Source organism: Anolis sagrei, chromosome Y, assembly GCF_037176765.1.
Source record: "Anolis sagrei isolate rAnoSag1 chromosome Y, rAnoSag1.mat, whole genome shotgun sequence".
Classification (NCBI taxonomy): Eukaryota; Metazoa; Chordata; class Lepidosauria; order Squamata; family Dactyloidae; genus Anolis; species Anolis sagrei.
Window position 1 is genome coordinate 40,218,492 of NC_090035.1, and position 18,085 is coordinate 40,236,576.

General features: G+C 46.7%; 1 protein-coding gene across 6 annotated transcripts in view; it reads left to right on the plus strand.

The window, feature by feature from the left end:
• Positions 1-18,085, plus strand: part of LOC137095714 (protein argonaute-1-like) — a 247,671-nt gene that overhangs the window by 124,848 nt on the left and 104,738 nt on the right. For all 6 annotated transcript variants that reach the window (XM_067462517.1, XM_067462512.1, XM_067462513.1 and 3 more), the window contains one exon: positions 11,585-11,732. In XM_067462517.1, the coding sequence (XP_067318618.1) occupies positions 11,585-11,732 (148 nt within the window). The remainder of the gene's footprint in view (positions 1-11,584; positions 11,733-18,085) is intronic.

Below are 18,085 nucleotides of genomic sequence, written 5' to 3' on the forward strand. Positions count from 1 at the left end.
GGTCATTAGATGAAAGTTGCAGAAATCTTGGGAAGGGAGTGGAGGTACTTGAAGTCCCATCATCCATGTTCTGTCCCCTAGCTTGGGGACCTGGCGCTGCCCGGGTTATTAGAGAAAGGAATTGTATATCAAGGTTGGTCTTTATCAGTTATTTATATGGGTCGCAGTGGTCTCAGAAAGTTTGTGAAGGTACTGCGAGTCCCATCATCTGTGGTGCATCCTCCTCCAAACCATAGCAGGATGTAGAGTGCATCATGGAGACTCAGTGTGCCAAGTTTGGTCTTTATTGCTAATTGGATGAGGGTTACAGTGGTCTCAAGAATTGAGCAAACCATAATCCATGGTTCATCCCTGGCCAAACCACACCAGGATGTAAAGTGGGTCATGAGAGGTATATGTGCCAAGTTTTGTTCTGATCAGTCATTGGATGAGGTTAACAGTGGTCTCAGAATGTGAGTGATGGTACTGCAAGTCCCATCATCCATGGTTCATCCTCCTCCAAACTGCAGTAGGATGTCAAGTGGGTCTTGCAGGCTCTGTGTGCCAAGTTTGGTCTGTATTCAAATCAAATCAAATCATTTATTTCGGTCATTGACCAGCACAGAAAATAGTCACATTTTCATACAAACTTGGTATGTTTGCTACATTAAAAATATAAATATAATGACTGAAACACAATATGGGTGAGAGAGCAGAAGGGAAGGGGAAACAGGGTAAAAACCTAAAATGGCCAGATCCATCATCAAATTGTAGATTCAGAGAAGAAGATTACTGAACACATTGTTGACCCTTGTAATGGTCTTAGGAAGGGAATGCAGGTATTGCAAGTCCCATCATCCATGGTTCATCCTCCTCCAAACTCCAGTAGGATGTCAAGTGGGTCTTGCAGGCTCTGTGTTCCAAGTTTGGTCTGTATTGGTAATTTTCAGAATATGCCCCTGGCCTTTACCTTTCCTCTCTTTGTCATCTCGGAATCTTGGAATTGTGGCTGGCCAAGCAGAGACCATATGCAAATTTCCTTCTCTCATGTCTCTGTTTCTGTCATGAACCCTTTTCTCCACCAGGGGCTCCTCTTAAAGCTGGCCAATCAGAGATCATATGCAAATAGCACCACAGCGGCAGCCAATCAGAAAGCTGGCACATACCCGGTTGCACCGCCACATGTTCGCCACATACAAACTTTTACTTTTATTATATGTATATAGATATAGATATATAGACTAGCTTGGGGACCCGGCGCTGCCCGGGTTGAGAAAGTGGGTAATGCCGGTTCTGTATGCCAAGTTTGGTCTTTATTGTTCATTGGATAACGGCTGCATTGTTTTCAGGAAATTAGTGAAGGTACTGCAAGTCCCATCATCCATCGTCCACCCTCCTCCAAACAGCAGTAGGATATAGTGTGGGTCATGGGGGCTCTGTGTGCCAAGTTTGGTAGTGATCAGTCATTGGTTCATGGTCGCAGTGGTTTCAGTAAGTGAGCGAAGGTACTGCAAGTCCCATCATCCATGGTCAACCCTCCTCCAAGCTGCAGCAGAATGTATAGTGGGTCATGGGGGCTCTGTGCAGCAGGTTTGGTCTTGATTGGTCATTAGATGAGGGTTGTAGCTATCTTGGGAAGGGAGTGGAGGTACTTGAAGTCCAATCATCCATGGTCTGTCCTCGAAAGTGCACCAGGATGTAGAGTGGGTTATGGGGGCTCTGTGTGGCAATTTGGCCTTGATTGGTCATTGGATGAGGGTCGCAGTGGTTTCAGTAAGTGAGTAAAGATACCGCAAGTCCCATCTTCCATAGTCCATCCCCCCTTAGACCTGCATCAGGATGTAGAGTGGGCCATGAGTACTCTTTGTGCCAAGTTTGGGCCTTGTCTGTTATTTGTAGGGGCTACAATGTTCTGTGGGAAGTGAGTTGGGTGAAGGTACTACAAATCCCATCATTAGTGGCCCATCCTACCCTGAACTGCACTGGAAGTCCCATCATCCATCGTCCCTCCGTCTCCAAAGAGCATCGGGATGTAGAGTGGGTCAAGGGGGCTCTGAGTGCCAAGTTTGGTCTTGATTAGTCATTAGGTAAGTGTTGCAGCAGTCTTGGAAAGTGAGTGAAGGTACTGCAAGTCCCATCATTCATTGTCCATCCTCCTCCAAACAGCACCAGAATGTAGAGTCATTCATGGGGGCTCTGTGTGCCAAGTTTGGTCTTCATTGGTCATTAGATGAGGGTTGCAGCAGTCTTGGGAAGTGAGCGGAGGTACTTAAAGTCCCATCATCCAAAGTCTGTTCTCCCCCAAACCTCACCAGAATGTTGAGTTGGCCATGGGGGCTCTGTGTGCCAAGTTTGGTCTTCATCAGTCATTGGATGAGGGTCTCACTGGTTTCACTGAGTGAGTGAACGTACTGCAAGTCCCATTGTCCATGGTGCATCATCCTCCAAACTGCACCACGATGTAGAGTGCATCATGGAGACCCGGTGTGCCATGTTTGGTCCTTATCGGAAATTGGATGATGGTTGCAGGGGTCTCAGGAATTGAGTGAAGGTACTGCAAGTTCCATAATCCATGCTCGATCCACAGTCAAACCACACCAGGACATAAAGTGGGCCATGAGAGGTCTATGTGCCACGTTTGGTGATGTTGAGTCATGGGGGCTCTGTGTGCCATGTTTGGATTTGATCGAACATTAGATGAGGGTTATTGGAGAAAGGAGTTGTGTATCAAGGTTGGTCTTTATCAGTTATTTATATGGCTTGCAGTGGTCTCAGGAAGTTAGTGAAGGTACTGCGAGTCCCATCATCTGTGGTCCATCCTCCTCCAAAGAGCACCGGGATGTAGGGTGGGTCATTGGGGTTCTGTGTGCCAAGTTTGATCTTGATTGGTCATTAGATGAGGGTTGCAGCAGTCTTGGGAAGGGAGTGGAGGTACTTCAAGTCCCATCATCCATGGTCTGTCCTCCTTGAAAGTGCACCAGGATGTAGAGTGGGTCATGGGGACTCTGTGTGCCAAGTTTGGTCTTGATCAGTCATTGGTGAGGGTCGCAGTGATCTCTGGAAGTGAGTGAAATGATTGCAAGTCCCATCATCCATTGCCAAATTCTTCCAAACTGCAACAGGATGTAGAGTGGGTCATGCGGGCTATCAGTGTAAATTGTGGTCCTGATCCATCATTGTTGGCAGTTGTAATGGTCTTAGGAAGGTCTTAGAGACCATATGCAAATTTCCTTCTTTCATGTCTCCATTTCTGTCATGAACCCTTTTCTCCACCAGCAGCTCCTGTAAAGCTGGCCAATCAGAGACCATATGCAAATAGCACCACAGCGGCAGCCAATCAGAATCTTGGAACTTTCAGGCTGTCCAATCAGAATGCTGGCACATACACCGCCACACCGCCACAACTTTGTCCTCCGCATACAAACTTTGACTTTTATTACATACTAGCTTAGGGACCCGGCGCTGCCCGGGTTATTGGAGAAAGGAGTTTTGTATCAAGGTTGGTCTTTATCAGTTATTTATATGGCTTGCAGTGGTCTCAGGAAGTTAGTGAAGGTACTGCGAGTCCCTATCATCTGTGGTCCATCCTCCTCCAAACAGCACCGGGATGTAGGGTGGGTCATTTGGGCTCTGTGTGCCAAGTTTGATCTTGATTGGTCATTAGATGAGGGTTGCAGCAGTCTTGGGATGGGAGTGGAGGTACTTGAAGTCCCATCATCCATGGTCTGTCCTCCTCGAAAGTGCACCAGGATGTAGAATGGGTCATTGGGGCTCCGTGTGCCAAATTTGGTCTTGTTTATTCATTGGCGAGGGTCTCAGGGGTCTCAGAAAGTGAGTGAAGTTACTGCAAGTCCCATCATCCATCTCCAAATTTTTCCAAATGACACCAAGACGTAAAGTAGGTCATGAGAGGTCTATATTCCAAGTTTGGTGTTCATCAGTCATTGGATGAGGTTTGCAGAGGTCTCAGAACTTGAGTGAATGTACTGCAAGTCCCGTCATCCATGTTCCATCCTCCTCCAAGCAGCACCAGGATGTAGGGTGCATTATGGAGACTCCGTGTGCTAAGTTTGGTCTTTTTCGGTAATTGGATGAGGGTTGCAGTGGTCTCAGGAATTGAGCAAAGGTACTGCAAGTCCCATAATCCATGCCCAGCCAAACCACACCAGGACGTAAAGTGGGTCATGAGAGGTCTATGTGCCAAATTTGGTTCTGATCAGTCATTGGATGAAGTTAACAGCGGTCTCAGAATGTGAGTGATGGTACCGCAAGTCCCATCATCCATGGTTCATCCTCCTCCAAACTGTAGTAGGATGTAGAGTGGGTCATGGGGCTTTGTGTGCCAAGTTTGTTCTGTATTGGTAATTTTCTGACAGAGCCCCTGCCTTTTCCTTTCCTCTCTTTGTCATCTCGGAATCTTGGAATTGAGGCTGGCCAATCAGAGACCATATGCAAATCTCTTTCTCTCATGTCTCCGTTTCTGTCATGAACCCTTTTCTCCACCAGGGGCTTCTGTAAAGCTGGCCAATCAGAGACCATATGCAAATAACACTACCGCGGCAGCCAATCAGAATCTTGGAACTTTCAGGCTGGCCAATCAGAATGCTGGCACATACACCGCCACACCGCCACACTTTTGTCCTCCGCATACAAACTTTGACTTTTATTATATACACTAGCTGTGCCCTGCCACGCGTTGCTGTGCCCTATAGTAAAACTTATCAAAGTTGAGGTAGATATCTGGACTATTATGAAAGAGAGGTACCTACCTATTCCTTCCCCCTTTTCCTCCCCCTTTCTTTCCTTTCTTCCTTCTCTACCTCTTTCTTTCTTTCCTTCTTTCACTACTTGGTTTCATCCTTCTCTCTTTCCTTCATTCCCTCCCCCTTTCTTCTTTTGCCTTTCTTCCCTCCCTGTTTGCTTCCTTCTTTCACTTTTTATTTCCTTTTATTTCACCACCATCATAACAATAACAATAATGCAATGCATTGCCTCTGGGACCTGACAACTCTCCCATTCCCCCAGGGTCAAATAGGAATAATAGCATAATAATAATAGAAATAACATCCTTTACCCACCACGTGTTGCTGTGGCCCACCTTCCCTCTTTCTCTCCTTCTCTCCCTCCTTCCTTCCCTCCCATCTTTCCTTCTCCTCTTCCTTCTCTATCTCTTTCCTTCCTTCCCCCTTTTTCTTTCTCTTCTGGTCTCTTTTCTTCCTTCTCTCTTTCCTTCTTTCCTTCCCTCCCTCTTTCTCTACATCTTCGCCCTTCCTTCACTCCCTCTTTCCTTCCTTCATTCCCTTTTTTCTTTCCTTCTCCCCTTCCTTCCTTCCCCCTTTTTCTTTCCCTCCCTCTGTCTCTCATTTCTTCCTTCTCTACCTCTTTCCTTCCTTCCCCCTTTTTCTTTCCCTTCTGCTGTCTCTCTTTTCTTCCCTTCCATCTTTCCTTTCCTTTTCATCTTCCTTCTTTCTCTAACTTTCCTTCCTTCCCCCTTTTTCTTTACCTTCCTTTCTCTTTCTTCCTTCTTTCCTTCCTTCCTATCTTTCCTGTATTTTGACAGGGTGGGAAGGGGCGGGGTGTGGCGTGAAGTAAAAGGAGGTAAGATTGGGGAAGGGGAGTGATGGAGCGTGGGGTTGTGTGTGTGTGTGCGGAGGCGGGGGGAATGATGGAGCGTGGGGTTGCGTGTGTGTTTGCGGCGGCGGGGGAGTGGGATTGTGTGTGTGTGTGCGGCGGTGGGGGGAGTGATGGAGCATGGGGTTGTGTATGTGTGTGCTGCAGTGGGGGGAGTGATGGAGCGTGGGGTTGCATGTGTGTGTGTGGCGGCGGGGGGACTGATGGAGTGTGGGGTTGTGTGTGTGTGTGTGGTGGCGGGGGGGGAGTGATGGAGAGTGGGGTTGCATGTGTGTGTGCGGTGGCGGGGGGAGTGGGGTTGTGTGTGTGTGCGGCGGCGGGGGAGTGATGGAGCGTGGGGTTGCGTGTGTGTGCGGCGGCGGGGAGTGATGGAGCGTGGGATTGCGTGTGTGTGCGGCGGCGGGGGGAGTGATGGAGTGTGGGGTTGCGTGTGTGTGTGCGGCGGCGGGGGGAGTGATGCAGCATGGGGTTGTGTGTGTGTGTGTGGCAGTGGGGGGAGTGATGGAGCGTGGGGTTGTGTGTGTGCGTGTGGCAGGGTGTGTGTGTGTGCGGGAAGCGGCGAGGCGGGGCTTGGAGTGGGCATAGCTTCTGCAGAGGAAACTTTCGCCGGAAGGCTGTGTGCACACGCCAGGAAACTTGCAGCTGGGCGCCAATGCGCATGCTCAGTTGTTTTGCCGTTTTGTGATTGTGTTGTTGTGTTGTTTTTCATTTTGAGTAGATATGTTTGTACCTTGTGGGTTGTGTTATGGGCATGGGAATTTTGGTTAAGTTTGTTCTGGTTTTTTTGAGTTTTGTTTTGCCGTTTTGTGAGTGTGTTGTTGTGTTGTTTTTCATTTTGAGTAGATATGTTTGTACCTTGTGGATTGTGTTATGGGCATGGGAATTTTGGTTAAGTTTCATTGGGTTTTTTTGAGTTTTGTTGTTTTGCCGTTTTGTGAGTTTGTTTTGTTGTTTTTCTTTTGGAGTAGATATGTTTGTACCTTGTGGGTTGTGTTATGGGCATGGGAATTTTGGTTAAGTTTTGTGGGGGGGTGGTGGTTGAGTTTTGTTGTTTTGCCATTTTGTGAGTGTGTTGTTGTGTTGTTTTTCATTTTGAGTAGATATGTTTGTACCTTGTGGGTTGTGTTGTGGGCATGGGAATTTTGGTTAAGTTTCGTTGGGGTTTTTTTGAGTTTTGTTTTGCCGTTTTGTGAGTGTGTTGTTGTGTTGTTTTTCATTTTGAGTAGATATGTTTGTACCTTGTGGGTTGTGTTATGGGCATTGGAATTTTGGTTAAGTTTCGTTGGGGTTTTTTAGAGTTTTGCTGTCCCGTTGGACTCGCCTAACAGATTTATATATATAGATAGATATTAGCGCTGGGTAACCACGGAAAAATTAGTTTCTAAACTCGATTGATTTCCAGGGGGCGCTAGCGTTTCCAAATTCTAAATACTTCCGAAATGTTGAGATTTCAAAATTTCATTATTTACGAAATTTCGTTAATTTCAAATCGATTCGTTAATGGCGGACGCGATTGCGCAGTATGTTAAAAAAAACCCTCCAAATGGGATAGGGGGAACTTCTGAAGCTTCCCTCTCTCTCTGTTGTTGACTGTTGGTGTGATAATTTATTTTTTATCACTGATAAAACAAACAACAACTATAAAACTTGCACCAGACATACAGAAATAATTACAAAACAATTACGAAACAGTTTTGAAACAATTTTGAACCAATTACGAAACAATACAAAATAAATTGGAAAAATTGTTTCGATTTTTAATTACTCCTTACACTATTCCTGCATGGCTCAATATCGGATCGTACGCTAATTTAAATACGAATTAATAACAAATTACGAAATTAACGAATGAAACCGCCGAGCCCTAATAGATACAGATAGATAGATATAGATAGAGATATAGATAGAGATAAGATAGAGATAGAGATAGAGATAGAGATAGAGAGATAGATAGGGATTTACATCATTTATATGCCACCCTTCTGTGCCTGAGGGGGATTCAGCAGCTTACAAGTTATATGTACATACAATATATTATATTATCTCTAGATAGAGATACAGATAGATAGATATAGATAGAGATATAGATAGAGATAAGATAGAGATAGAGATAGAGATAGAGATGATAGAGATAGAGATAGAGAGATAGATAGGGATTTACATCATTTATATGCCACCCTTCTGTGCCTGAAGGGGATTCAGCAGCTTACAAGTTATATGTACATACAATATATTATATTATTAGAATAGTACAATAATAGTATTATATTACCATAGTGTACAGTACGATTATACTGTAATATTATTAGTAATAGAACATATAATATAACATGTATAGTTGTTATATCATATTATTAGTAGTATTATATTGTATTACATTATTATATTATCAACATAATATGTATTATATGTATATATAATACATTATAAACACAGTACAATATTGGTATTATATATTACTATATTGTTGCTGGCGGAGGAGCTTTGATGACCCAGGAGACATGTTGGAACTGTCTTCCTGGCTCCCCTTCTTTATTCTGGCCCCAGCACGGAAGTTGGTGCTGGGGGAAATGGGGGAGCTTTCAACTTTACTTGAGATGGCTTGTCCAAGTCTGATTCTGCAGACATATCTTACATCCAAGATTCCCTGGTGGTGGTGATGGTGGTGGTGGTAATAATAATGTTAATAATAATAATAATAATAATAATAATAATAATAATAATACTTTATTTATATTTTGCCCTATCTCCCCAAGGGAACTCAGAGTGGATCACAGTACGCATACATAGCAAACATTCAGTGCCATTTTGGACACACAGGACATGGACAGACAGAACAAAAAGGAGTTGTGTTGATGTCCAGCTTTTTGGCGCCTTGTAGGTTGTGTTCAAATTTAGCCACAGCAGGTGCTATCGCTCCATCCTCTATGACAAAGAGTCATCAGGACTTCCTCCTCCCTTTTGGTCACTGGGCATTTTCTGAACTTCTTTATGGTGTCGTAAAATACCTCCCCCACTTTTAGCAGTACCTAATTTCTCTACTTACAGCTCTAAGCTGTTTTTGAACTTCTTAGGTAAACAGTGAGCTGGGCTGACAGTCAGGGGCTCATGCTGACCCGGGGCTTTGAACTTGCAACTTTTCGGTTGATAGATCTTATCATTGCTGCTGATTTACTCGCTGTGTTAAAGCCTGGCCCTAATCTAAAATCTAATATAATACTAATCTAAAATGGTTCCTTTTCCTCAGGCAAAGGGGTGGGCAAACTTAATAAAACCAGGAAGAGTTTTCTTAAATTCCATCCTTATAAAACTAACAGAAAAGTGATTATTCTAAAACTGGGGGTGAGGCAGCCTGACAAAAGGAACTGAGACTTGTGCAGTTTCAGCACAGGCACCATTGTTAACTTCCTCACAAAGAGATTGTGGGAGCAGTGTAGTGTTCCCTTTACAATTTCCAATGATGTTTACCCATGTGCATAGAGCTATTGTGCATAGAACTACCCATAGAACTACTGTATTTTAATGTGGATTTTTAAAATTATATTATAATCACTTTAAACACATAAGCTGCCACAAGTCTCAGTCTTGGACAAAAATGGGATATAATTAAAGATGATAATAATAATAATGGATGATCTAAGACCGTCATTACTAAATATATGTTAAGTAATATCTCCATTGATATGGGCAGGGAGCTCTTCTACTTCAGAGTTTTCCAGAAAACCCATTGTCTGCCCAGTGCAGTGACTCACATTGTTGCATGACTGGCATCTAATTCTGAAGAAATCTGAATGCTTCCGTTGCATTCAGTGCTGAAGATGACCTAGCCACCTGCTTTGAACAAGGGGAAGAAGGGGTGCAATTGTCATTCTGATCTTAGTAACAATCTGATTTCCACATTTGCTGAGATTAGGCATGCAAGACTGTTAGGTGAGTGGGCTTATCAACGAAAGATCCTTCTCATAAACGCACAGCAGAGTAACTTATTAGCATCAGCATGACCCAGCACCAGTAGCCCAAACCAATAAAAAGAACAAAACCACACAGATCAATGTTATCTCTTTCTTAGGAGGTTTTTCTTTGTAGTAAAATAATATGGTTATACTAAAGGTTTCCATAACACAAATAAAGTTCTTTACTAGGCCTGGGTAACAACGGAAAAATTTGTTTCTAAAATCGATTCATTTTTTTGGGGTTTTTTGCATTTCGATATTTAAAAGAATTCCGATTTTTTTTTTAAAAAGTTCGATATTTACGAAATTTAGTAAATGGTAAAAAAATTACAAAACAGTAACGAAACAATAACGAATCGATTCGTTAATGGCAGACGCGACCGCGCAATACGCTAAAAAACCTCCAAATGGGACAGGGGGAACTTCTGAAGCTTCCCTCTCCCTCTGTTGTTGACTGTTGGTGTGATATTATATTTTTTTTTCACTAATTAACAAAAAACAACTATAAAACTTGCCCCAGACATGCGGAAATAATAACGAAACGACCTCAAACCAATAACGAAAAGAATACATAACAAAATACGAAGCATTTACGAAACGAATTGAAAAATTCATTTCGTTTTTAAGTTGCTCCAGAATGGTTCGTTATCGCTTTGTTAACAAAAAAAAATAACGAATTTTTAACGAATTACGAATTAACGAAACGAAACCGCCCAGCCCTATTCTTTACACTTCCTTCATTGCTTCCACACTGGGCTTCTTTCTTATGCAGATAAACAGCTTCTAGCTTCGCTCTCACAGAGCCTCCTCTCACATTGAACTTACAAAAGAGCTTTACACAATAATTTTACACACAAGGCCTTCAACCTGGGGCTTCTCACACCAGGCTTTCTCACACTCGACACTCATAGACTAAGGCCTACCCTGTTTCCCCAAAAATAAGAGATACTCATAAAATAAGCCATAGCAGGATTTCTAAGCATTTGCGCAAGATATACCCCTAAAATAAGACGTAATGATAGGCATGGCTATGCAGTGTACAAGGTCAGCTCCCCCTGTCAGGTACCAGTCATTTTGTGAATGCTTCAAGCTGAGGCATAGAGGGAGACATAGAAATGAAAGTAAATGTCTTCTCAATGCAGTGAGGAGCAGGACGCTCTGCTTTTGGTATTGTGTGTCCTCAGGGGAAAAAAGTAAAGCTGTTGTTGCCGTTTTACCCAAAACTGTGGGTCTTGTTTCCCCCAGCACCAACCAGCAATAGTCTGGGTCAATCTCACCCCCACAAACACCAGTAAAGCTGGTGCTCCCCAGCACTGACCAGTAACAGTCTGTGGTCTCACTCACCCACACAAACACCAGGGGTTAGGGGGAAAGCTTCAGCAAACAGTCTACTACTGAGCCCAGAGAGATCATCCCATAAATGCAGATTGTTGTTCCATACTTAATAAAAATAAGATCCCTAAAAATAAGCCATAGTGTGTCTTCTGGCGGAAAAATAAACGTAAAACAGTCTTATACAGACTGAGGCCTACTCACAGACTGAGGCCTACTCACAGACTGAGACCTTTCTCCCACTGAGGTTTACCTCAGAATGAGGCATTACTAAGCATCAGGCATACCTGCCCATACTGAACTCCAGCTTTTGCTGAGTCACTGCATCCATCCAACCCTTTCAGTGCCCGACTCACATTTCTGTAATTTAAAATACATAGTTGATTTTTAATATTTCTGACAAAGACCCCCCTACATGAAAGTGAAAAAACATGAATTAAAAATTGTTATTTTTAAAATGTGAGATAACATCTCCCCTGGAAGTTGACCTTAGGGTTGCCCTAGAGGACCGAGAGATTCTTAGAGGGAACTTTTCAATTAAGTCTATGAATAATAAAATATGCAAAATAACAATATGCAAAAATTATTGGTCAGTATAGTCACCTAGTTGGAGTACTCACCATTCAGGAATAAGTGGCAATGGTTCTTTCCCCTAAGCCCCTAAAATCACTTCATTTCTGTTTGCGTAGGTTCCCCCTGCAGTTGGAGAGCGGTCAGACGGTGGAATGCACAGTCACACAATACTTCAAGCAGAAATACAACCTTCAGCTGAAGTACCCTCATTTGCCATGTCTGCAAGTTGGTCAAGAACAGAAACACACATATCTGCCTCTGGAGGTGAAAGCTTGTCTTCTGGAATGGGATACATGATTGTGTAAACCAGTTTTTTTCAACCTAATGCCGCGATTCTGTTGTTGGTGGAGTTCAGAATGCTTTTTGAATTTAGGTGAACTATAAATCCCAGCAATTATAATTCCCAGATGTCAAGATCTATTTTCCCCAAACTCCACCAGCGACATATTTGGGCATATTGAATATTCATGCCAATTTTGTCCAGATCTATCATTGTGTTAGTCCACAGTGCTGTCTGGATGTAGGGGAACTACAATTCCAAAGTTCAAGGTCCATGCCCACCAAACCCTTCCAGTATTTTCTGTTGGTCATGAGAGTTCTGTGTGTCAAGTTTGGTTCAATTCTGTTGTTGGTGTTCAGAATGCTCTTTGATTGTAGGTGAACTATAAATCCCAGCAACTATATCTCCCAAATGACAAAATCAGCCCCCCAACCCCCCCCCCTCCTATTCAAATTTGGCCATGTATATATTTATGCCAAATTTGGTCCAGTGAATGAACATAATAATATGTACATTATGATTCATATTAGTAGCAAAATTACAGTTATGGAAGTAGCAACGAAAATAATGTTATGGTTGGGGGTCACCACAACATGAGGAACTGTATTAAGGAATCGTGGCTTTAGGAAGGTTGAAAAACACTGATTCAGATGATGCTGCCAGCAGATTCTGGGAGATGTATGTAGACTTTTGCATTCCCAAGATCCCTGTGTAGCTCATTATTCTCTATTATCCGGTATGATGGTGGAGAGGCAATAAGGACTCTTTGATAGCTTTGGAAGGGAAAAAACTCAATCCGTTTGAATCCTCTGATGGAGATCTCCTTCAGAAACTTTGAACACCATCCGACCGTCTGGGGACTTGGAGGAGCCTCTGGGAGGTAGGATTACTGCGATTCCAGCAGAATAAACGAGGAGGAACGAGGAGGAACAGAAGACAGAGAGGTGAAGCGCCGCCATTCCAACGTGGCTGACTCCCTCCCCCTTCCCTGGTAAAAACTGAGCTAACTACCGTCCTGCCCTCGCCATCACTGATCTTTGATGCCGCTGTTGCTGCCTGGGGTTATTTATTTCCATCCACCCATCCTTTTTTGAGGCATGTTTTACCTTCTAAGCGGCGGGCCTTGTCATCGCCCTACCGGAAAGAGGCTTGTCCTTGGAGTGTTCACCGGACCAGCAACAGACATAGGAAAATCTGCAGTGCCTACCGGCTTTGCTCTGCTCTGGCTCCGTGGGGCCCTTCGAGGCCCAAAAACCTCCTGTTGCTGTTGCTGTTGCTGTTGCCGGCTGCGGGCTGCGGGCGGATGCTGCTGCTGCTGGAGGACTGCTAGGGAATGCTGCAACTAAAGGTTCTGCTGCTGTTGCTGCTGTTGCCCTGTTTCCATCACTGGAGGCTTGGCGGAGGATGCCGCCTGGCTGGGAACAGGTGTTATCGCTGTTGAGGGAACACCACTGCCAGAAAGCACTGCTGTGAGTGAGTCTGTGGATTTGTGTCGCCAATTCCTGCCGTTGCTGTTGGAGGCTGTTCCTTAGAGGAGGCTGGAGTGGTTCCTTTTTTCTTCGTGGTCTCTGTGAATGCACACTTGTGGAGAGACTGCGCCTGCGCGGGCTCCAATGGAAACTTCTCTAGTTTTAAACTTTTAAGTTTTGGCGGTAACCCCGCCCAGCCCCGCCAGGGCATAAAAGGGCGCCCCGCAAGTACCCTTGCAATTCCTTTTTTCCGCCGCACGGCTCACTTCGGCTCTTCTGAGATGTCAACAACCAGATTTAAAAAATGCACGAATTGTTCGAAGAAGATTCCTGACTCCGATAACATTCCCTTTGTCCTTTGTGTCTCGGCGAGGCACACATTACTTCTTCGTGCCGCCATTGTCAAGCACTGACGGCACAATCCCATAAAAATCAGGTCCATCGTCTTCTATACCTACTTTACCAACAAACATTGGCTCCAGTACCATCGACATCGACTCCGGCGTCGACATCAACTTCGGTGTCTCGGCCATCGGCATCGACGTCGAGGGCAGCGCGGTCTGCGGCATCTCGACCGTCGACTTCAGCAGGGGCGTCGACCTCACAATCTGTCGATCCCCCACCCCAGGCCGCACCTCGCCAGACAAGGGCGAAGAAGGTAGCGCAGAAAAGGCCGAGGGCAGCTATGTCGACAACTTCCAAAGCCACGAGGCCGGCAAAACAGGCCGCAAAACCATGCACGGTTACCACCGAAACCGTACGCATTCAAACACTCTTCGGCCAGTTCGATTGCATCAGTGAGATCGATTAGATCCACGAGATCGACGTCGGCGACCCCGCCATCCTCTACGGCGGTTCGTATCGCTTTTCGCCGGGCGCAAGAAGAGTCTCTGCGTGCCTCGGCCTCTCCCTCCGTTCCACCCACCCCGGGCAAGTCTCTTTCCAAGTCAGCAAAGCCTCCGGCAAAGAAGAAGATGATGCTGCCTCCTTCCTCGTCTTCTTCTTCTCGACGGCCAACTACAGCCTCCTCAGCCACCTCGTCATCGAGGTCTTCGCGGATACAGTCGGCCCAACCTGAGCTCATTCCTCAACCTACTCAGGAGAAACATCGGTCGGCAGAGGTACCCGTAGAGCGACCAGGATCCCCTGTGATTTCAGTGGACACGGTGATTGAGGCACCCGTTCGTCTTGTGACTGCCAAACAGGAGCTTTTCCCGACTGTGACAGCCAGACAGGAGTCCCTTTCCACTGTGACGGCCCGACAGGAGATACTCCCGGTGATGGAAACACCAGAAAGGGGCAGACAGACCACGAGGCTGGCGCGTGCCGTACAGGCTTCAGCATCGAAGTGTCCTTCGACCGCCCTGCCGGCGCAACCGTTACAGGACGTTTCTTCATCCCCTCCCCCTCAGTCGGTGACAGCCGAGGAAGAGGAGGAAGATGGCGAGATACCGGGATCGGTCCCCTTGGGCTCAGTATTGTCTCTCGGGATCGAGAGATCACCTACCCACGAAGCGTATGAGGTTGACCGCCATCCCCTACAGACAATGTGCACGCCTTTGCAGATCAAATGGCCCGCATGGCAGATACTCTAGGCCTAGAGGTGAAGCAGACTTCTAAGGCAGTAGCGGATCCAGTATTCAAAAGGGTGCAGTCAGAAACCCCCGCCTGCTCCCTTCCTTCCCTTCCTACCCTACCTTCTCGAGGTCATTCAGAGTTCCTGGAAGACCCCTTCCTCCATCCCACCCACATCTAAGAAGATCGAGGTATGGTACAGGACGGACGATGAGGGTTTGGAGTGGATCAAATGCCATCCCGATCCAAACTCTGTAGTCGTTAAAGCTGCCCAGGCGTTTGGAAGACAATCGTCAACACCTTCAGACCGAGAAAGAGGTTCGACGCCGTAGGCAGAAAACTCTACTCTGGTGCCCTCTTGTTGGCCAGGATGGCTAACTCTGTAGTCGTTAAAGCTGCCCAGGCGTTTGGAAGACAATTGTCAACACCTTCAGACCGAGAAGGAAAGAGGTTCGACGCCGTAGGCAGAAACCTCTACTCTGGTGCCCTCTTGTTGGCCAGGATGGCTAACTATGGCGCGTGCATGGGGGCATATCAGCAAATACTCTGGGAAAAAGCAACGCCCTTCTTCCAGAGAATGTCGGAGGAAGATCGTACTGTCCTCTCCACTCTGGCCCAAGAAGCGAACTCTTTAGTGCATCACCAGATGCAAATGGCCAAACACACGGGAGATACCGCAGGGAAGATGATCGCGCATGCGGTTGCCATTAGAAGGCATGCTTGGCTCCGTTCCTTAGGCCTTTCGACATCGTCACGGCAGGTCATCGAAGACCTCCCATTTGATGCCCTTGGTCTCTTCAATGCGGGAACGGATGATAAACTTAAGTCAAACCAGGACTTTAAGATTTTGGCTACCAAGTGCAGCATTGAAAACCAGACGCAAGCACAAAGGACAAGGTGGTTCCAGTACAAGCGTCGGCACGGAGTCCCATACCAAACGACGCAGTACCTCTAGTCCTTTCGACCCCTGCAATCGTCCCAGCAAACCCACCCTCAACAGTCTCAACAGCGGAGACAGCAACCTCAACAGCAGCATTCGAGGTCTCGCCAACCGTCAGGGGGTAACCAGGCCAGGTGCCGTGTTTGACGCCCTAATGGACGATACCGTCTACAGATCCGGTACCGATGCCGTTCCCATTCCCCTCCCATCAAACTCCGACCTCGATTCTCTACCAGGCCTCACACCTTTTGGCGACCGCCTAACAAGATTCTTCCCTGCATGGCAAGATATCACCTCAGATGCATGGGTCTTAAAAGTTGTAGACGAAGGCTATGCATTGGAGTTTGAAGAACTTCCCCCAATAGGACAAATTGTTGATACCGAACCATCATCGGCAATTCTCTCGGAGGTGGATACCCTGCTGCTGAAAGGGGCCATTTCTCCCCTCCCGGACTATCTCAACGATCAGGCCTTTTTCTCCAGATACTTAGACGACTGGCTGTTGTTGGCTCATTCCCCGAGCCTGCTACGATACCAGGTTGCAAGAACACTTTCCCTTCTCGACAACCTGGGTCTCCAGCTGAACAGGGAAAAATCCCACTTGGAGCCCACCACACGCATAAAGTTTATCGGCGCCATGTTCGATTCTCTGTCCCAGTCTGTTTACCTTCCGGAGGAAAGGTTCAAAGCCCTCCGCACCGAGACCCTCAGAGTTCTTTGGTCCCACATGGTCCCGGCAAGACAGATACAAGTCCTCCTCGGACATATGGCCTCCACGGTGATGGTGACCCCGTTGGCGAGACTCCGCTTCCGTCCCCTTCAAAGATGGTTTCTGGATTCCTTCAACCCCATGAGGGACAAAGCCTCGAAGCGTCTGCTGGTCCCGCGCTCGGTGAAACAGTCTCTGAGCTGGTGGATGGACGAGCACCATGTCTGCAGAGGCATCCCTTTCCATCCCGACCCTCCATCCATTACCATCACAACGGATGCGTCGATGTTCGCATGGGGATGCCATACAGGAGAACTCTCGGTCCATGACCTGTGGTTCCCAGAGGAAAGACAGTGCCATATAAACTATTTGGAACTACTGGCGATTTTCAAAGCCCTGAGAGCCTTTGCCCTGCTCGTCGCCGGAAGATCCGTCCAAATCCTTACGGACAATATGGTGGCGATGTTTTATGTCAACAAACAGGGAGGCACGGGTTCGAGGAAGCTGCTCAAGCTATCCCTAGAACTATGGGAATGGGGTGTAGTCAGGTCGGTGTCGATAACGGCCCTGCACCTCCCAGGCGAGGCCAACACCGAGGCGGACGCACTCAGCAGAACGAAGTCAACCTCACACGAATGGAGGCTGAACCCCCAAGAGCTGACCAAGATCTTCAACAACTGGGGACTTCCAGCAGCCGACCTCTTCGCGTCTCCCCTGAATGCTCAACTGCCACAGTTTGGAGCCCGACCGGCTCCCGGCATGGTACCGGGATGCCTCGGGGATGCTTTTCTCCTAGATTGGTCGAAGCACCTACTCTATCTCTTCCCACCCTTCCCACTCATATCGAAGGTGATCGAGAGGATCCAGGTGGCGCAAGCAGACTGTAACCTGATTGCTCCGGAATGGCCACGACAACCGTGGTTTCCAGTCCTCCTCCAGCTTTCCGGAGATCGCATACAACGCCTTCCACTTCGACAAGATCTCCTCTCCAGGGAAGATGGCCAGCTGCTCCACCCCGACCTCCCATCTCTTCACCTCTCGGTATGGAGGATCCAGTTCTAAGGGCACTCTGTCCAGGTGTCCTTCCCATCTTGGCTGCAGCGCACAAACCAGCGACGAAAAAGTGTTATTCGGCCTGCCTCAGCCGTTTTCAATCTTTCCTTTCCGAGAAGGGAATCGACGATCCTCAACCCTCGATACCGTCAGTCCTTCTGTTTTTGTTGTCCCTTACCAAATGGGGACTGTCCTTGTCATCCTTGAAATCCCATCTGGCCGCCATCTCATGGCAGTCCCAACAGAGAGGGGGTATCTCTCTTTTCAAAGACAGCTCGGTGAGATCTTTCCTGAAAGGGTTCAACAATCTTCACCCGCCAGTTCGTCCCCCTACTCCTGGATGGAACCTCGACTTAGTGCTCACACAACTTGTGTGATCTCCCTTCGAACCCCTAGCGACAGTGGACCTGCGGCTCCTCTCCTGGAAGGTGGCCTTTTTGGTAGCGATCACCTCAGCCCGCAGGCCGTCGGAACTGGCCGCGCTAAGGGTTGATGAACCTTACTTGATATTTCATGCGGACAGAGCGGTTCTCCGCACGGATGTGTCCTTTCTCCCCAAAGTTGTTTCCCCCTTCCATGTTAATGAAGACA